At 39.5% G+C, this 21,228-nt stretch overlaps 2 protein-coding genes across 4 annotated transcripts in view; both read right to left on the bottom strand.

Annotated features, from left to right (window-relative positions):
- The window catches only part of LOC307135848 (acetyl-coenzyme A synthetase 2-like, mitochondrial), a 23,368-nt gene extending 10,006 nt beyond the window's left edge, over positions 1–13,362 (bottom strand). Inside the window, exons 1-2 of one of the 2 annotated variants that reach the window (XM_079832537.1) lie at positions 13,026–13,362; positions 10,934–11,026 (exon numbers count right to left, since the gene is read on the bottom strand). The gene's annotated coding sequence lies outside the window, so the exon portion shown is untranslated. Of the gene's footprint in view, positions 1–3,869; positions 3,998–10,933; positions 11,027–13,025 lie in introns of those variants that run through there. The other variant, XM_079832538.1, reaches the window with a different exon arrangement.
- The window catches only part of LOC307135847 (uncharacterized protein), a 24,652-nt gene continuing 15,486 nt past the window's right edge, over positions 12,063–21,228 (bottom strand). Inside the window, exons 4-17 of one of the 2 annotated variants that reach the window (XM_079832535.1) lie at positions 20,746–21,035; positions 20,484–20,599; positions 20,286–20,381; positions 20,007–20,183; positions 16,651–16,947; positions 16,132–16,249; positions 15,663–15,891; positions 15,274–15,547; positions 14,931–15,191; positions 14,473–14,653; positions 14,133–14,381; positions 13,837–14,008; positions 13,474–13,622; positions 12,063–13,378 (exon numbers count right to left, since the gene is read on the bottom strand). In XM_079832535.1, coding sequence (XP_079688661.1) covers positions 13,200–13,378; positions 13,474–13,622; positions 13,837–14,008; positions 14,133–14,381; positions 14,473–14,653; positions 14,931–15,191; positions 15,274–15,547; positions 15,663–15,891; positions 16,132–16,249; positions 16,651–16,947; positions 20,007–20,183; positions 20,286–20,381; positions 20,484–20,599; positions 20,746–21,035 — 2,788 coding nt within the window. In that variant the 3' untranslated portion in view covers positions 12,063–13,199. The remainder of the gene's footprint in view (positions 13,379–13,473; positions 13,623–13,836; positions 14,009–14,132; positions 14,382–14,472; positions 14,654–14,930; positions 15,192–15,273; positions 15,548–15,662; positions 15,892–16,131; positions 16,250–16,650; positions 16,948–20,006; positions 20,184–20,285; positions 20,382–20,483; positions 20,600–20,745; positions 21,036–21,228) is intronic. The other variant, XM_079832536.1, reaches the window with a different exon arrangement.

Below are 21,228 nucleotides of genomic sequence, written 5' to 3'. Positions count from 1 at the left end.
AGACAGAATTGAGTCCATATTTTCTTCCACTCTCTCTTCAAGTATAACTGGAGACACTCTGATTTTTGGAAAATCCTCTTCTGTATCTCTTAAGTCCATCGGTCGACTCCTTTCAATGTACGCTCTGTTCACACTTGGTAAAACATTCCAGATCTCCTCTATCAGTTTTGAGACAAGACGTTCAGATTTCAGTCCTGTCATTTCCTTTAGGATTTCAACCGACTTCCATCCATCATCATCCAAGAGGTGTCTCATTTTCACAACCCCATGACTCTTCAAAACTGAAGATACGCTTACTGAAGACAAAAGCCTTGTTTGGATCGTCGGATTAAAAAATAATGGTTCTTCCATAGTCCAGTGTCCTGTATCTTCACTACTTCGATCCACTTTAAAAACTTTTTTCCAGGCCTGAAGCATTGACTTATAGAAGGGAGTGATCTCTGACAGACTCACCTTGCCCAAGTCCATTATGAACAAATGCTTATCCAACCCGAGCCCACCTGCGTTCTTCAAAATAAGTCTAGCAGTATGGGCCCAAGCTAAGTCTTTTTGATATAAAAGTCTTTGTGCTGCTTGTATCCTGTAAGCCATCAACCGACTTCTCACATCCACCAGCCCTTGACCTCCTTCGTAGACAGGTAAATAAAGCGCTGCAGCATGGATCCAGTGTGCCCCACTCCAAAAAAAATTCACGATTGTCCTTTGTATTTTACAAACCAACTCAAATGGAGGCTCCATAACTGTCATTTTATGCCACAATGTCGAAGCCACCAAGTTGTTAATGACCAAGACTCGCCCTCTGTACGACAATTGTGGTAATAGCCATTTCCATTTAGACAATCGGGCTGACACCCTCTCCAGCAATCCCTCCCAGTTTTTCGTCTGAAATTGCTCATTTCCCAAAAACACACCCAATGCTTTTATCCCCTCTCTACCCCAATGTAAACCACCTGGTAGTTTTGGAGGTCCTACTTCTTCCCATTTACCAATAATATACCCCTCACTTTTTCCCCAATTAACTCTGGCTGAGGATGCTCTTTCATATTTTCCGATAATTTTTGTTAAAACTTTCACATCATCTTGACCTTTTATAAACACAGTGACATCATCAGCATACGCTGATAAGGATACTTTAAATGTACTCTTTAAATCTGGAATTAAAATTCCAGTTAGTTCTTTTCTTAACTGGCACAAAAATGGTTCAATTACCAGACTATATAACTGTCCAGAAAGTGGACAGCCTTGTCTGATACCCCTGGACATCCTTATAGGTGCACTCAATCCACCTCCAGCTTTGACCATTACAAAAGCATTAGAATACAACAACTTTATATAAGATATAAAATTTTCACCAAAACCGAATTCTTTTAAAACAGTGAAAAGATACTCATGATCAACTTGATCGAAAGCTTTCTCTTGATCAAGCGAAAGTACTCCTAAATTAAAACTATTACTTTGATTAAAATCAATCACATCACGCAATAAAAATAAATTATCCATAATTGATCTATCAGGTATACAATAGGACTGGTCTCTATGAACTAACACATGTAGATATTTCTTAAGTCTGTTTGCTAGCACCTTTGAAAATATTTTGTAATCCGAGCAAAGCAACGACACTGGTCTCCAGTTTTTTAATAGTCCCAAGTCTCCTTTTTTTGGAATTAATGATAGAACTGCTCTGCAACAGCTCATGGGTAATGTCTTTCTTTTGATGCAATCTGTCATCAGTTCATTAAAATCTTGTCCAAATAATTCCCAAAAAGCCTGATAGAACTCCACAGGTAAACCATCCACTCCTGGGGATTTTCCAGTAGATAATTGTCCCATTGCATCTGTAAGCTCTTGCAAAGTTATTTGTTCATCCAGTGATACTCTTTGTTCATCTCTCAACTGAGGCAGGTCACAAAGCAAGTCCACAATACTTTCAGAATCACAACTCTGAGCACAATATAATTTAGAATAAAAATCTATTATAATTTTTCTCATTTCCAGAGGGTCAGAGGTTATACTCCCATTAGGACATCTTATATGGCACAACTGTTTTTGTAAAAAACTTTTCTTTTCCAAATTAAAAAAATATGCACTAGGAGCATCCATATCTTTGATTGAACAAATTCTTGATCTTATAAGTGCTCCTTTTACTTTTTCTTGCAAAAAAGATCCCAGTTCTTCTTTTTTCTTATTTAATCTTTCATTATTCACAGATCCATTATTAATTAAAACATCTTTCTCCAAGGACGCAATGTCTCTTTGTAAACTTTTAACTGTTGTTTTCATTAATGCAGTGGTATGTGAAGTATAGTTTTGACAGAAAATTCTAATATTAGCTTTACCTACATCCCACCATAGACCAAGATTTTCAAAAGTGTCTTTCTTAAGTTTCCAATCATCCCAAAAAAACTTAAACTTTTCACAAAAACTGATGTCTTGTAACAATTTGACATTAAAATGCCAAAAATAACCAGGTTTTACCACTTTTTTTTAAATTAAAATCAAAAGCAATCATATGGTGATCTGAAAAACCATTTGGCAAAATAGAAACATTCATTACCTTATTATTCCAAATCTTCCCCAAATAAAATCTATCTAACCGAGCACCACTAACTTGATTACTTGATACCTTCAACCAAGTATATTGTCTAACTCCTACATTCCTACTTCTCCACAAATCTATTAAGTCAAATTCATTTATAATTCTTAACAATTGCATACTTGACTGATTGTGTGGTTCCTCTCCATTCCGATCAACTATGAAATTTGTTGTGCAGTTCCAATCACCCCCAATTATCATGCACACAGTATCATCAAACTTCTGAATAACTGATCTCAATTCCATAAAAAAGACCACTCGTTCATGTCCATTATTAGGAGCATATACATTAATTAAGACAAATGTTATTCCTTCAATCTCTACTTTACTTAAAAGTGCTCTTCCTTTCACAAGTTCATCTACTGATAGAATATTTACATTCAATTTTTTGGAAAAAAGAATAGCTACTCCAGCACTTGTATTTGTTCCATGGCTAAGAGCATATTTCCCTTCCCACCACATACCCCACTGAGTCTCATTATCATTACTTGTATGCGTTTCTTGCAAAAAAACTATATCAAATTGCTTAACAAACTCTGAAATCATAGCTAATTTATTCCTATCTCTGCCCCCATTTATATTTAAGGAACCTAGTTTTAGAAGTTCCATAGAAAGATAGAAAAAGAGAAAAAATGATGTAAACAGATACATGAAATAAAGTATGAAATTCACCCTGTGCATTTGAGCATTCTATTTTTGTAAAGCTCTTTTTTCTTTCCTTAATTTAGCTATTATTTTCTTCAACCTGAATCTCTTCTTTTTACACAGGGCTTCATAACTAACAACTTTCTGCATTGACACCACTGACCATATGAATTTGTCTATATCCGGAAAAAAATCCCTCACCTCAACAGTTTTTCCAAACGTCAAATCCAAAAAATCATTAATCTCTTGCACAGAGTAGGTTTCATCTATATTCTGTGACCCAAACTCAGAAATGTCAGATAACTCAGAAAATGTATCATCATCCTTCATTCCATAGTCCTCACGTTTTTCAATATCATTTGAGCTTTCAGTATTTTCAATAGGCCTACTGATCCCTTCACAAACACCACTTTCACTTACTTTCTCTACCACTATTTCTGCTGCACTGTGTTCCAAGACCTCACGTTCCTCTACCACATTCACTTTATCTTCCTTATGAAGTCTTAGTTCAACACTTTCACATGATTCATCACTCTGAGCAATACTCTCCTCTTCAGACTGAAAAGTTCTCATTGCCAATAAACGGGGGTACATTCGATATAAAAACTTCACCAGCGGTGAAGCCACTTACCACAATCCCATTGCTAACTAGCCAGCAGCACGTCCTCCACCGACACACCCTGAGCAGGTACACAACGGACTCCATGACGCCGTGAAACAGGTGGCTCTCCCCCCGTCACAAGGGACGCCATCCCGACGCTTCGGCGAACACCACCAATGTGTGGTTTTAATGAGAGAGAGAGAGAGAGAGAGAGAGAGAGAGAGAGAGAGAGAGAGAGAGAGAGAGAGAGAGAGCAAATGTTTCAAAGCAAATGTATTTCGAAGCAAATGTTAAGGAGATGAGAGGAGAGATAAGAAAACTGCAGCAGGACAGAGAGACCCTGAGTAAAGAAATAAAAACAGTCAAAGAGGAGCTGCTGCTCAGAGAAGAAGAGATACAAAACCTGAGAGAACAGGCAGAACGCCTCACACACACCTGCACGCAGCAGCAGCCCAGATCTCCCTCCACCCAGACACCAGCAGCAGCAGCAGAATCCCACACTCTGACACCACAGTCCAGCGCTCCAGCAGCATCACTGATGCCACACGGCCCCCAAGAGCAAGAAAATGACCAACAGAATGCAGAAGTCATCATCTTAATTGACTCAAATGGCAAGTTCATCAACGAAAAACAGCTCTTTCCAAGCCACAAAACATTAAAACTCTGGTGCCCAAAAACAGATAATGCCCTACAACAACTGAACAGGGAAAATTTGGGTGAACCTAGCCACATCATCATCCATGTAGGCACGAATGACATAAGGGCACAACAAGAGCGAGTGGCAGAATCAGTGACACGGGTGGCCATTAAAGCTACACAAACCTTCCCAACCTCAAAAGTAATCATCTCCACCATCCTACCAAGATCAGACTTCCATCCTTTTACCATACAAAAAGCAAACATGGACATCTCACGTAGATGTGCTGGAATGCCAAATGTTCACCTGGCACATCATCCCACACTGGACGTCCACCACCTACATGACCACGTCCACCTCCATAAAGACTGTGTTCATGTGTTTGCTAAAACACTTAAAGACGTGGCCCTGGGCCGAACCCCTGGCAGCCTCCTAAAGAACACCAGAGCAGCATCTACCCCTCAGCCAGCGAGACGCTTTCTTCACGCAGCACCACAAAACATCATCTCTCCACACTCAGCTGAGCCCTACAATACAGCCCCTACCCAGAGGCCTGTACCCTATCGCCAACTCACTGCACCTCCACACCCCCGCCTTGGACCTCACCACCCACATCCTGCCCCTCCGCACCTGCATCCTAGACCCCACCACCCATGGCCTGGACCTCCACACCCTGCTCTCTACCACCATCAGCTTACACCACTGCAGCATCACCCTGCGCCACAGGACCCTATCTCCAGGCCCCACAACCCCAGAAGATCCAGAGCAGCTCCAGTGAGGAACAACAGCATCTCAGCGGGACAGCGGCCTGGTCCTCATCCACACCCCCACCGGCCCGAGCAACAAGAGCAGCGGAGTTATGCTGCAGCCCTGAAAGGGCCGAGCCACTCCAGCCTAGCAGAGATTAAGGACCTTCTCAAACTCATATGCACACGGCTGGAACAGTAGTCGTGAGTAAAAAAAAAAAAAAAAAAAAAAAAAAAAAAAAAAAAACACCTTCACACATGTATATTTTGACACTATGTTAGACTTAGGTTTGTTTTACTCTAGAGCACTATTAAGATTGTAGAATTGTTAAACTTGTTGACAAAATGAGATCATTAATTATTACAATGTGGAACATACAGGGTATTAATTCATCCAGTTTTGGTTACAAACCCCATACTTTAGATTTCAAAAAAAGCATATCAAACATGGACATAATTATACTACAGGAAACTTGGCGCAGAACTGATAACATCACTCTTTGTCCCTCAGGATACTGTGAAACATCTCTATCCTCTAGAAAGCACCAAAGCATCACACGGGGGAGAGATTCAGGGGGCATTATAATCTGGCACAAACAAGAAATTGATGAATACGTCCAAACAGTTAAAAAAGAAGAATCACACATCTGGCTCAAAATCAACAAGCACCTTATCCAAACAACAAAAGATGTATTCTTATGTGCTCTCTATATCCCTCCCTCTGAATCTCCATACTATAATGAAGACATCTTTGAAACCCTCCACAGTCAAATTAACCACTTCCAGGCCCAGGGAAGTGTGTTAATCTGTGGGGATCTAAATGCCAGAACGGGATCCCTCCCTGACTACACTACAGATAATGGGAATAACTATATTTTTGGACAGAACTTCCCACAAAACATTGTAAATTTCCCAAGATATAATTCTGATGCCCAAGTAAATAAGAACGGGAAAGTTCTACTTGAACTCTGTCGAAGCCTCGGTCTGTACCTCGTCAATGGCAGGGTGAGAGGGGATTCTCTGGGGAGATACACCTACAGTTCATTTCATGGTTGCTCAACAGTTGACTACATGATCACAGATTTAGATCTATTCTCTTTCAGAGCATTCACGGTCAAACCACTAACACCCCTGTCAGATCACAGCCAAATTACTGTGTATCTAAAAAGGACAGAAAATACAAACATACATCTACAACCCAGTAAGCTGTACAACATTAGAGAGAAATACAGATGGGCACAAAACAGCACAGAAAAATATGTGGCAGCAATGGACCATCCAAAAGTGTGCTCACTCATTGACAACTTCCTCTGCAGAGTTTATCCTCGCGATGGAGATGGTGTAAATCTGGCCGTGGAGAACATAAATTATATATTTGATTATTTGGCAACTTTATCTAATCTCAAATCCTCTAGGAAAATCTACAAAACTATAGAAGAGAATGAAAAATGGTTTGATTTAGATTGTAAAACAATGAGGAAAAATTTAAGACAATTATCAAATCAAAAACACAGACAACCAAACGATGTAGATTTGCGTCATCAATATTGTGAGGAACTTAAACAGTATAAAAATACACTCAGAAAGAAGAGAGAACAGTTCATGCAAAACCAACTCAAAACCATTGAAGAATCTATACATTCAAACAAATTCTGGGACCACTGGAATTCTCTGAATAAAAAACAGCATGAACAAACAGCCATACAAAATGGAGACACCTGGAAAAATCACTTTGAACAACTTTATAGCAAGCTAAAAATTAACCCAGAACAAACCCAAATTTATGAAAAAATGATCAATATGGAACATACAATTGGTAAATACCAAAACCCATTAGACTACCCCATCACAGAAAATGAACTGATTGATAAAATCCAGGCACTAAAAATTAAAAAATCAAGTGGACCAGACGGCATCCTCAATGAAATGCTGAAGAACACAGAACACAATTTCAGATTGGCTTTGCTAAAACTGTTTAACTTGGTTCTGAGTGTTGGTCATTTCCCTGACACCTGGAATAGAGGAGTCATAACGCCCATATTCAAGAGTGGAGACAAATCAGATCCGAGCAATTACAGAGGCATCTGTGTGAGCAGTAACCTGGGGAAGATGTTCTGCAGCATCATCAACACAAGACTCGTTCACTTCCTCACAGAGCACAATGTCCTGAACAAAAGTCAGATTGGATTCTTACCAAATTACAGAACATCAGACCACATCTTCACCCTGCATACCCTGATCGACCAACAAATTAATCAAAACAAAACTAAAATTTTTGCTTGCTTTGTAGATTTCCAGAAGGCCTTTGATTCAATTTGGCATGAAGGTCTTCTGTCTAAACTTCTAGAATCAGGTATTGGGGGCAAAACATACAACATAATTAAAACAATGTACTCAAACAATCAATGCTCAATTAAAATTGGAAAAAAACAAACGGCGTTCTTCACTCAAGGGCGTGGTGTGAGACAGGGCTGCCCACTATCACCGACCCTCTTCAATATATATATAAATGAATTAGCAAATCTTCTAGACCAATCAGCAGCTCCTGGCCTCACACTACATGACTCCTCTATAAAGTTCCTCCTGTATGCGGACGATCTGGTGCTGCTGTCTCCAACAGAAGAGGGTCTACAGCAGAACCTGGACGTCCTGCATCAGTTCTGTCAGACCTGGGCCCTGACCATTAACACAACTAAAACTAAAATAATAACGTTCCAGAAAAGACCCAGATGTCAGGGAAAGAGGCACAATTTCACCCTTGGTATGACCAGAGTAGATCATGCCACCGACTACACATACCTCGGGTTGAAATTCAGTGCAAACGGAAACTTCAGCTTGGCCGTGAATGAACTGAAAGAGAAAGCAAGAAGGGCTTTCTATGCCATCAAAAAATCAATTAAATTTGAAATACCAATCAGAATCTGGCTCAAAATATTCCAATCAGTGATTGAACCTATTGCACTATATGGCAGTGAAGTTTGGGGTCCTCTCTTAAATCATGAATTCGACAAATGGGACAAAAATCCGATTGAAACCCTGCATGCTGAGTTCTGTAAGAGTATCCTGAGAGTCCAGAGGAACACGCCCAACAACGCATGCAGGGCAGAATTAGGCCAATACCCTCTACTAATACACATTGAGAAACGAGCCATCAAATTTTGGAAACATCTAAAAATGAGTGACCCCAACTCTTATCATTTTAAAGCCCTTAAAAACCATGAAGTGAACTCTGATAAGAGTCCCCTGATCCAGCTGATCCTGAGGCTGCAAACACACACTAACACCACTAACAACAGCCAGCCTCAGGACACACACACACTCATCCACACAATTTGGCCCAATCAAATTATTAAAGCACAAAGAGAAAATTACTTGACCTATTGGACTGAAACAACACAAAAACAAAGTAAACTGGAATGTTATTTGGCCCTAAACAGAAGCTACACAACAGCCGAATACCTGAGCGCAGTGAAAAACTGTGAGTTCAGAAGAAGAATGACGAGGTACAGACTGAGCAACCACACACTGACCGTAGAGACGGGCAGATACAGACAGAACTGGCTGCCCAGAGAGAGCCGCATCTGCCCGTACTGCACCACTGGAGAAGTGGAGACAGAGACACACTTCCTCACCAGCTGCCCAAACTATCAACAAATCAGAAACACTTTCTATCCCAAATTCCAAATACTTTGCCCCGACTTCGTAAAATTAAACTATAAAATAAAACTTCAATATCTATTAGGTGAAAAAAGAGATTGTATCCCACTAGCAGCAAGATATATTAATGCCTGCCACAAAAAGAGGGAGGAGTCGACCAATCAGTGATGCGCTCACACACACACTCACACTCTCACACACACACACACACTCGCACCAACACACACACCGAATTCTAAACTGTTCCTAGAATTCTAAATGTTTGATTGTTGATTGTTTTTACTTTAAAAAAAATATATATATATATATATATATATTATTTATATGTATTATTATATTTATATATTTATCTAATGTATGTACATATGTTGATTCTCTGTAAGAATTAGAAATGCTTTGGCAATACATTGCAACAATTGTCATGCCAATAAAGCACAATTGAATTGAATTGAATTGAGAGAGAGAGAGAGAGAGAGAGAGAGAGAGAGAGAGAGAGAGAGAGAGAGAGAGAGAGAGAGAGAGAGAGAGAGAGAGAGAGAGAGAGAGAGAGAGAGAGAGAGAGAGAGAGAGAGAGAGAGAGAGAGAGAGAGAGAGAGAGAGAGAGAGAGAGAGAGAGAGAGAGAGAGAGAGAGAGAGAGAGAGAGAGAGAGAGAGAGAGAGAGAGAGAGAGAGAGAGAGAGAGAGAGAGAGAGAGAGAGCCTGCCCACTCCCTATTAAGCCCTGTTGTACAGAATTTTGGTTGTAGTACCACCAGAGTTCCACTGGGGGCGATCGCCATGAGTGCAAAATGAATGGAAGTCAATGGGGCTTGACGGCTAAATTTGTCTCTTTCACCCGATTGCCGTTGAGAAATCTCAGAAATGATTGTAGATTTTGCAAGTTCAACATGGGTTTTAGGTCGAAAGTTGAATGAACGAGTACTTATGTCCTTTTGATTTCTTACAGGTTGAGTTGTTGTTGTCCATAACACGCTAGCATTCTGCTAATGAACGCTGATTGGTCAGTGAAGGACTGATTACGACCAGAGATCCCGCTTGATGGCATCGTGTCATCTGAAGCGGGACCAGAAACAAACAAAACAAAAACTCTTCTAGCACGTGTATTTACCTGTGTCAGTTGTGTTGTCGATGCCTCGAGAGAAAAGAAAGTGCAGAGCGCGAAAGCACCAGAGCGACTGAAGGATTGCCGTTAAGCAGTATCTCTGGTCGTACATGTGTATGACGTCATTGACACTTTAAAAGACTTTTTAAAGCAAATAAGTGACTCTAAAAAATCTAACACCCAGCAATGTGTAATTTATTTGCATTTCCTTTCGAATACAACATTCAAATTACTAGATAAAAAATTATATCCTGAGAAAAGTGGATTTTTATTGGTATAGCGCCATAGACCTCCATTCATTCTGCACTCGTCCTGTGAGCGCCCTCATATGGAATCAGAGAGGAACTGCAACCAGTTCAGAAGCCGGAAGTTCAGTGAGAGTGAAACTTCTCGCCATATTAGACATTCTCTGGTGTAGATCAGGAGCAGTGGAGACGGAGACACACTTCCTCCTCCACTGTGATAAATACACACCCCTCAGAGACTCACTCTATAGTCAAATCCAACACATTATCCCTGAGTTCCAGTCACTCCATGATCCTGAAAAACTAAAGATCTTACTCGGTGAAGGACCTGCTTCCCCTTATATAGCACAGCATATCTATAAATGCCACAAATTAAGATGTACTGAGTGAACACGTCCAGATTAATAATATTATTAATATATGTATATATAAATATAAATGTGAATGTGTTTTATGTATGTATTTGTTTTGCTTTATGAAATGCTTTGGCAATATGTACCCATGTATGTCATGCCAATAAAGCGAATTGAATTGAATTGAATTGAATTGAGAGAGAGAGAGAGAGAGAGAGAGAGAGAGAGAGAGAGCGAGCCTGTGAACAATCAATTTTTTCTGAATAAAGCCATGCATAGTAAATTTGATCAGAGCTGCCAGATTAAAGATCAGGGGTATACACGGACGAGAACAGATGCAGTGATTTCATTTTACCTGTCTGCCACCATGTGTCCACCAGAGGGCATCGTCCATCCCCGACCACATTATGGAACCATTCCCACGCCTCGCGATTAATAGGCTCTCCAACTGCCAACAGATCACACATTCACATGATCATTATGTTGACAAATGAATCGACCAAAAACATGCTTTCTAAGTTGAATATGATGGAATGACTTTGCAATTCAAGAAAATCTTAGAACTGACAGGTACTAAAGGGGCCAGGCCGGCTGAGCACACAATCTAGTGTCCTTGATGTTTGGCGCATGGTCAGATTTTCCATTGTTGAACTCAAAGGCTGTGTGAAAAGACTCATTAAAATAGTCTAGAGTAAGCAGGCTAAACTTTAACTGTGGCTGAATGCTCTCCCTGGTGGAAGTATATCTGTGCTCGAAACATCAAATCTGTGCTTGAACTGGAGAGCTGATGAGTTCCCCATCCCCACTGAGCCCTTGCAATGCACTTATCCCTCTTCCTAGAGAAGCAATCCACCTGAAGTAACCCAGGGTTAAGTGGTAATATGTTGCTAAAAAGTGTGTTAAATGATAAATAACACACTTACTTTTACACGGCTAAAACTAAATGTTGAGTCTCGAGATGTATTTACACAGAGCACAAATGATCAATGTAATACGATTTTAAAAATATATATTTTTCAAATAATTTAATTAAACATTTATTAGAACAGTTTTAATTGAATTTTTATTTACAATACAAGTCAATTTTGATTTTGTTTGTGTGAAAAAAACTAAGGACTGACAAATATATTAAGCAATTCTAGAGAAAATAGATGTGATTAATACCCATTTTAACTTCAAACGTTTGGTAAGTCTCTTACGCTAACCAAGGCTGCATTTATTTGATCAAAAACAGTTATATTGTGAAATATTTCGATTTAAAAGAAACTTAATATATTTTTTTAATTTAATTTATTCCTGTGAATTTTCAGCATAATTTCTTCAGTCTTCAGAGTCACATGATCTTTCAGAAATCATCCTAATATGATGATTTGCTGCTCAAGATACATTTCTTCTAGCCTGGTTAAAACCAGACCATTCTAAATTTGCCGGAAGTTGTCTGGGTTTTCCCAGGCTACATTTCTTCTTATTTTTCAGGATTCTTTGATGAATAGAAAGTTCAAAACAGCATTTAATTTAAATAGATTTTTTTACTCTATCACTTTTGATCAATATAATGCATTAAATAGTGTACTGAAATACACAAATATAATATATTATAACTCCATATATAAATATGTTGTTTGTACAGTAACGTTTGAGTTTGACAGTAGAGTACTGATTTAAAAGTCGATTTATTTAGCCAAACAAAGTAATGGTATACAAGCCACCCTTTCATATGTAAAAAAAAAAAAAAAAGCACTTTGAATACTCAGAAAAGCGCTATTATGCAACAAATGTTATTACTATAACTTAGCCTATTAGTAACATAATCTTACATCAATCTCTATAAATATCTTTTTACAGGTGTACTTGTGGAAATTGTGCACGCATGTCCCCCGAGAGAAAATATATGTTGCATGGAAATACCACAGGTATTTCACAACTACACTGGATAGAATTATTTTTCAAAACTACACTGTATAGAATTTTCTATTTGTGTCATTTCTGCTAATTAAAAATGATTAAATGTTACTGTAAATAACAGTGCCATTATGTTTTTTCTTTTGCAGGTCACAAGAATGAACCATGCTCCTAATGACATATCATGCATGATAGACCATCCCGACATTGAACCTGTGTGCTTAAATATATATTCTTTACAAAATGCAATGAATGTTTATAGAGCTGACCATGGGCCTGTTAGAATCAGAGGGATGGAAAGGTAATGCCAATTTCACACATTTGTTACAGTTTGTGTTAATAGAATTTGGCTCTGTTAGATCCATATTACATTATGAGTTTAGTGCATTGCACAGCCATACTAGATTATCTAGAAATGTTAGAAATGAAGAAACTTGCGATAATGACGGACACTTATTGATATGAGACTTTTATTGTGTCTCATCATACAAAGACGACCCATGACTGGTCAACAAAATAAACATACAAACAAAATGAATACTAACACAAACAATATGTGTTTCTCTCTCCCTGCAGGCAGTGCAGACACTTTGCCTACAGGTGGTTTGTCAGCTGGTGCTGGGGTTTCCTTGGACGAAGTGTACCTGTCGTCATCCCTTCATGTGTAGTGCTGCGCATAAGAAGGGAGTTTCCTGATGCTGCAGGGCAATATGCTTGATTCAGACCCCCCCTTGACTGAAACACGACACATGCTGAGCAATGGCTACTTTCAAGGAAGGTCTGTCGTGCTGAGCAGACAAGTCTGGAGGCACAGGAATCTGCTGTATGGCATTAAGATATGGAAGGGGATCGTGGACAATCTCTTCAAATACAGTATTCATCAAATTGATGGCATAGCCTGTGAATTATAAGAAGTTATTTTTATTTATTGGAAAATGTACTATGTTTATTTGCACATTTGTAAGTATTGTTTAAAATAAATATTTTTCTTACAAAATGTTGGATCTGTTTTTACTGGTTTGACGGTATGTCCTCCCTTTTTGGCCTTTGGAAAGAGAAGCTTGTACACAAGTTTCCCTTTAGATGTTGTCATTTGTTGCCGGACAGCATTCTCATTGAAGTGCATTGCTGCAAGGTACAATCTAAAGGACAAGGAAAAAAAACACATATTGCTATTGTGAATAAGTCAACATCTTTATTTAACATTAAAATTATGAAAATATTAAAAATACTATTTTAAACCAGTACAGCTATACCATTATGTAAACTAACTGAAATGCACTTCTTTTCAGGCCTTTTATTTAGAACAGCCCTATTAATTTGATCTATGTTCAAATTGTGAGGGAGAAGGCATACCTGCATAGCATTCCAATGAAGGGGAAGACGACATTTTTGGGTGCAAAGTGCAAGGTGACTTTGTGAAATGACTCCACAGTTGACGTCTGGTAATGTGGGCTCAGCTTCTTCACATCTGTAAGGACTCTCTTATTTATCAGGACCTTGTGAAGCCTATTCAGTGCTGTCGAACCTAGGGGGGATCAGTGTTATGTTATTGATAAAAAACATGAATATTGTAGGATTTACATAAAATGCCACATTAATGCTTTTGACGTTTTTTTTTTTTGGGCAAATAACACATTGAGGTTACACACCTGGATGAAACCACTTGCTACGATCCTTTGACACTCTTTGTTCATGTTGACACCTAGGGAACGCTGGGTCAGAATGTGTGTGAATGTCTTGAATGTGGTTCATGATAGAGGTCCATTTGGCAACCTTCTCTGGTGCTGAATCAGAGCTGGTGGCAGACCAGTACAGGTGGTTGGTGATGCTCTTACGCCACTTCTTCACCAAACTACAGTCCTTCTCTCTGGAAATTTTATCCACCTTCTTTGACAATCCTGATGAATTAATTTAAATTAGACGCAAAAAAAAAATATGGATAGCTACTTAAACCATGAATATTTGAAATGAATATTTGAAAGGCAATACTTTTCGCCATGTGCCACACATCATAATAGTGGTTGATTTTACGATGCTTTAGAAACTTTTGTATCTGGGGATGACGGTCAGTAACAAGGCAGTCCAATTTTATTTTGCTTTCCTCAAGGAGGTCCAAGCTTCTTCTAAGGCCCTCCTTCTCCATATGGTAGCTTCCCCCTACCTCATTGCTCTGTGTAGGAAACACACAAACATAAAAAAATGTATATGTAATATCTCCATAAATTACATATTTAGTATAAAGTATGTATGTAAAATAGAAGTCTATTCTGATCCATGTATGTATGGTGTATTTTATCTCTGAAATTTGCATTGATTTGTTACAGACTCATAATACAGACCAAGGTGTCAAATGCCAACATGATATTTAAAAACGTAATATAATATAGCAATTTTTACATAGTTGTACATAACAAGAGTGTGTTATCCATAGTCTGCTGTTGAAGTACCTGCACCAGCTGTATGTCTACGATGTTGTTGGTCTGCAAGTTCATCATGGTGTAGCTCCCATAATTTGCAGAATGTCCTGCAATTAAAGAGTCAGCTCGCATGTCACCAACGAGAATGTTGTTCTTGTTCTGGCTCAGGCAGTGCAGTTGCAAATTTTGCTCCTCATTCCACTTGTGGATGATAGCAGGTTCAAGGTATGTCCTGGCATGTCTTCTAAAAGCATCATATGTATGCGTTTTCAGGTACATTGCCCTGAACACCTTTAAAAAAAATTAAAAAAATAATAATAATAGTTGTCCTGTCTAGCTTTGACTTATCTGGTGTGTACAAATGATACAATACCTTTTGCATCTTCAGAAAGGAAGCTCCACTGAAATAGATGGCAGCAGACAACTGAAGGTTGCCCACAGGGGTGCTGCCAATGACAGGCTGACTCCTCCACTGTCTGAAGAACTTACAGTGAGGGCACAGTTGGTCAATGGCTATGAAGGTCCCTCTTCTGTGTGGGCGGACATTACAAGCCCTGGTGCAAACAGGACAACTCTCGAACAGGCTAAGGAGACATTTTTCAAAAACTATGAACTTTGCATCCTTATGGAATGGCATTGACGTGGCACTGAAAGAAAAAAAACAAAGAAAGAACATTGTGTCTGTTAGTGAAAAACTGAATACAAAATAACAGTTTGTGTGTCATAATTGCAGAATTGTTAGAGAAATATAACTTTACTTACAAATCTTGTGATGATTCCGTCTCAGCTGTAACAGACGGTACAGGATCATATGTGGAATCTTGTGGATCAGTCCCTGCAGAGGAAATATTCCCCATTTCCTTATCCTCCTCCAATTCAACACGGGGCCTTTTGGCTGGCCTTGATGTTAATGGATGTATTGTGGCCCGTGACATTTCAGTAGTTGTGGTGCCCACCGCCACACTTTGAGCCGACACTGTCACCTGTCCACCTACCAGTAAAAAAATATATATAATTAGTAAGGGGAATAATGGTAACCCTTACAAGATTTCAGTAACTGGACACTAGCCATATTTTATGTCCATCAGCACAGATGGATTTTGATGATTATGAATAGAACTGCAAATAGCAGCTGACTTACTGACCTAAACAAGATTGCATTTAATAACAGTACACAATTAATATGTCCTTATAATGCAGCATATACACACTTTATGATAAGTAACATTACCTTTGCTTCGAAAGTGGGACCTCATTGTGTTCAAAGACGGTTGTGTTCCCTTACACAAGAAGGTGGGACCATCTGTTTGGCAGCCTACATCATTTGTATGCCGGGACTGTGATGTACTCTGAAATACAAGGATGCAAAATAAATCATACTTCAGTTGTCAAAAATATAAATAAATAAATATCAAATTACTATTGTTTCAATTTAAATGGTGGAGAAGGTGACGTTAGCTAGAAGGATAGAGTGAGCTATGTGTAAGCAACTAAACTAACGTAGTACGTCACGTATCTATGGTTGTATTTTGTAATTTATGACAACACTGGCATGAATAATATTAACCTTTGTCATTAGACATACTATTTAGTTATGTAAGCTACTTGGATTATCCTATTTTTACTGTATAGCATCTTGCGTTGGATCTAGACAACAACGGGGATATTATTGTTAATGTTGTCTCTCAAAGAAACTTTCAATTTAATCGGAAATTGTTTAGACAGTCAAGAAGTGGATAAAATCACTTACTGTATGCAGGTATATGGTTGGAATTGCCCCTTTCTTCAGTGTCGGACGCTGAGCAAAGCCTCCTTGATTTTGTCCCAGTTTTGAAAAACTGTCCGTGGTGAAATGGGCCGAGCAAACTAACAACTTTGAATTAAATTGTTGCGGTATCCAATTATAAATAAATATCAACCATGCCTGTTGACATGTTTTATCTGAGGGAAGAGTATGAAACGTCTTCACATCCCCTGCACAGCCTGGAACACAGCATTTGTTTCCATGATCTGCCATGTTCGCTATCCTCGCATGACGCTTGTTTACCTGCAGAGATGATATGGCTGCGCAGTTACATGTACTGAACTCCTGTTATTTAACTATGGCAAGGTTAATTCAATTTTTCATTCTAGGGCACCTTTAAATAATGTTAATAGAAATAAAGCTGAAATAAAATACAATTAGATGGGAAATCTTGAATGAAAATTAGAAATGCTGCTTTTGAAAACAAAAAAACATTAAAAATATGAATAAATTCTATAATAGTATATTAGAGCTACATGATATATTGTTAAAATATTGTCTTGATTCAAACACCCATGCAATCCTAAATGTCTATTAAAACTTTGAAAAGTACGATCACAGGAACATTTAAATCTGCTGTGGCTGAGCCAGAAAGAGCAGTTGTCATAGATATGAAAACTTCACAAACAGTCTTTTCTACCACACACACTATCTTATAATAATTCATATCAGAATTGCTGGGATAAAAGTGTATAGTTCGGTAGCGTTCAAAATAGAGTATATAACCTTTTAAATTTGAAACTTGTATCAATTACATTGTTACACCAGTAGGTGACTGCCATTAAATCATTTATTCAAGACATTCGTTCAAAAATGTGGATTCATCCAGTAATGAAACAAACAGATTTTTTAAAAAATAATTTCAAACTAATAAAATCCTTTTTTAAAATAGACTGGTTTAGTTGTCTATTCAGAACAGTGAGAGAATTGTGATCTCTATTCTAAACAAAAAAATAGTGTTTCTAAATTTATCCAAAATCGTGCAGCTCTATAGCATATACACTCACCTAAAGGATTATTAGGAACACCATACTAATACTGTGTTTGACCCCCCCTCGCCTTCAGAACTGCCTTAATTCTACGTGGCATTGATTCAACAAGGTGCTGAAAGCATTCTTTAGAAATGTTGGCCCATACTGATAGGATAGCATCTTGCAGTTGATGGAGATTTGTGGGATGCACATCCAGGGCACGAAGCTCCCGTTCCACCACATCCCAAAGATGCTCTATTGGGTTGAGATCTGGTGACTGTGGGGGCCATTTTAGTACAGTGAACTCATTGTCATGTTCAAGAAACCAATTTGAAATGATTCGAGCTTTGTGACATGGTGCATTATCCTGCTGGAAGTAGCCATCAGAGGATGGGTACATGGTGGTCATAAAGGGATGGACATGGTCAGAAACAATGCTCAGGTAGGCCGTGGCATTTAAACAATGCCCAATTGGCACTAAGGGGCCTAAAGTGTGCCAAGAAAACATCCCCCACACCATTACACCATCACCACCAGCCTGTACAGTGGTAACAAGGCATGATCGATCCATGTTCTCATTCTGTTTACGCCAAATTCTGACTCTACCATCTGAATGTCTCAACAGAAATCGAGACTCATCAGACCAGGCAACATTTTTCCAGTCTTCAACTGTCCAATTTTGGTGAGCTTGTGCAAATTGTAGCCTCTTTTTCCTATTTGTAGTGGAGATGAGTGGTACCCGGTGGCGTCTTCTGCTGTTGTAGCCCATCCGCCTCAAGGTTGTGCGTGTTGTGGCTTCACAAATGCTTTGCTGCATACCTCGGTTGTAACGAGTGGTTATTTCAGTCTAAGTTGCCCATTCTCCTCTGACCTCTAGCATCAACAAGGCATTTTCGCCCACAGGACTGCCGCATACTGGATGTTTCTCCCTTTTCACACCATTCTTTGTAAACCCTAGAAATGGTTGTGCGTGAAAATCCCAGTAACTGAGCAGATTGTGAAATACTCAGACCGGCCCGTCTGGCACCAACAACCATGCCACGCTCAAAATTGCTTAAATCACCTTTCTTTCCCATTCTGACATTCAGTTTGGAGTTCAGGAGATTGTCTTGACCAGGACCACACCCCTAAATGCATTGAAGCAACTGCCATGTGATTGGTTGATTAGATAATTGCATTAATGAGAAATTGCACAGGTGTTCCTAATAATCCTTTAGGTGAGTGTAAATAATACTAAAACAAGGGTTAAAGTAGACACATTTCAGAAATAATCATTTAGTGAAAGTGACACAACATAACACTCAGAATTTCTCCTCTGCATTTAACCCATCCAAGTTAGTGCACACAGGTGGCTTTTCCACCAAGGCAGTGCTGGTGCTGGTTCGGAGCCAGAGCCTAGTTTCAAATCGGTTCTTTGTCTTTCCACACCCAAAGCACCAGCTCTGAACCAGGAAAAGTGGTTCTTAAGTAGCACCAAAACATTGCTGGTCTAGAAGTAAGAACCGGTTGCGTCAGGGGCTGGGGGCAGGGTTACTGTGACCAACAAGACGAACACAAACAAACTTGTGACCGCCATTTCTGAAATAGCAGCTAATCGAGCTAATAGCTGCTCGATTGTAATCTCTGTCTATACAACTTACGGCGAGCTGCACGAATGTGTTAGATTCGCGGTGTTTTGATACCGATGCAGGATCGTAAAGCCATGTGCATTAATAGTAACGCAATGTTCGCCATTGTTGATGGAAGGCTTGTTCGAGATGCATCGGCGCTGTGCAGATCGATCGCTGTATGACATCAAAGTACAACGAGAGCATACGACTCCTTATGCTTTTGAATCGCTCATGTGGTACTTTGATAACATGTGCGGATCGGTCTGCGCAGCGCCGATGCATCTCAAACAAGCCAGGTGTGTTTGTTTTTCCCGCTGCCTCGCTAGCGTTGCTGAGAGAGATGAGACGTATACAGTGATGCAAGACCTGGCTATGTGGTGGCTCTCTAGCCTGTGGAAAGGCAAACCGGTTCTTAGAAGGCTTGTCAGTCGAACCAACTCCGAACTGGCACTAGCACAGGCTCTGAACTAGCACCTGGTTCATTCTGGTGGAAAAGGGGTAACACATACACGCTGCAAACCATGAACACACACACCCGGAGCAGTGGGAAGCCATTTTTACTGTGGCAGTTAGGGGTTAGGTGCCTTGCTCAAGGACACCTCAGTCATTTCCTGTCTGTATTGAGAATTAAACCCGCAACATTTGGCTTACAAGTCTTACTATAACCATTAGGCCAAGACTGCCCCATTATTTACATTATTTCGCAGAGTGCAGTGCTCACCTTTTTGTGCTCCTTCCTGCATTTTAGTGCAGTGACGATGTCTTGGTATGGCTCAGTGGGAATAGTGACAGACTTAATGACTTTAGGAGGAGGGGGCGGAGCTTTAAACACTCCATCATCTTTATGGGAATTTGTGTCTTTGCTGCTGCTGCTGCTGCTGCTGGACACACTGGCCTTCTGTAAAAATAAATAAATAAAACCAACCAAATTATGGTGCACAAATACAGAGGAAATTTCAGGGTATAAAGTTCAGAGGTCTGAATTGTGTACTTTACGTACAGGTGCAGGCACAGTATGCGAGGAAGCAGGATGAGGCACTTCCTCCGGCTCAGGTTGATTCCAGTGACGAGCGTTATAAACGGCTTTAGCAGGAGACTGCATTAAACACACACACATAAAAAACAATTAACAATCAAATTAAAGCAGTAGCTTTTTGCTAAATTTAATCGGTTTCTGTTAAAGCTTTTTTAGCCATACATTTTTTGGCCCGCTCAAGATCTTGCGTCCGATCTCCTTTGACTTGTCGGTTTGCTTTCCATGCCGTTCCTTCTGTGAGCCTGAAGCCTCCGTCTCATCCAGCGACTCCTGAGAATCTGACAATAGGTAGAGAAAAAAACCCCCAGCATGAATCCAGAGATTGCTCTACACATAAAAGTTATCCAAAATTGCTCTTTAAATTTCCCAACTCGCTCAAATGAAATGATGAAATTGTGCATTTATGACGCGTGTTTGTGAGTACCTGTACTTAGGCTGCTTTGACTCTGTTGACTCTCCTGTGAGTCGTTGATCTGGGGACTGCCCGCCGTGGTTTCCAAAGCTTCCGCTGCTGCCTTCTTATTCTTCCTTCTCTCTTTAGCTGCTGAGTCGTCCTCATCCTCACTGTCGCTCTCACTCAGCTCGTCAAAACCAAAGTATTTGTTCTTGTAGCTGGTGCTGCCAGATGCAGTGGCGTCTCCATCTGCGCCCTGAGCCTGAGCCTCAAACTTCAGTTTCGTCTCCTTTTTACTTTTACTCTGAGTGGGTCTGAACCTAAAAAAAAGATACAGAGGAGGAAAAGGAGAAATACAGATGTCCGAACAAACCAATTTTGTGTTCTGCAGTTTTTCTAATTTGTAATTGAGCTCATAGTTATGAGCAGAATTGCGATACAAGTAAATGGAGTTCAACGAAAAGTAATATTACAATAAAAAAAAAAAAAGATAGCCTTGAGATTTTTAATTGC

This window comes from Gobio gobio (genome assembly GCF_949357685.1).
Source record: "Gobio gobio genome assembly, chromosome: 13".
Lineage (NCBI taxonomy): Eukaryota > Metazoa > Chordata > Actinopteri > Cypriniformes > Gobionidae > Gobio > Gobio gobio.
Note: the sequence above shows the minus strand (reverse complement) of the source record. Positions and strands in the feature narration are given on the sequence as shown.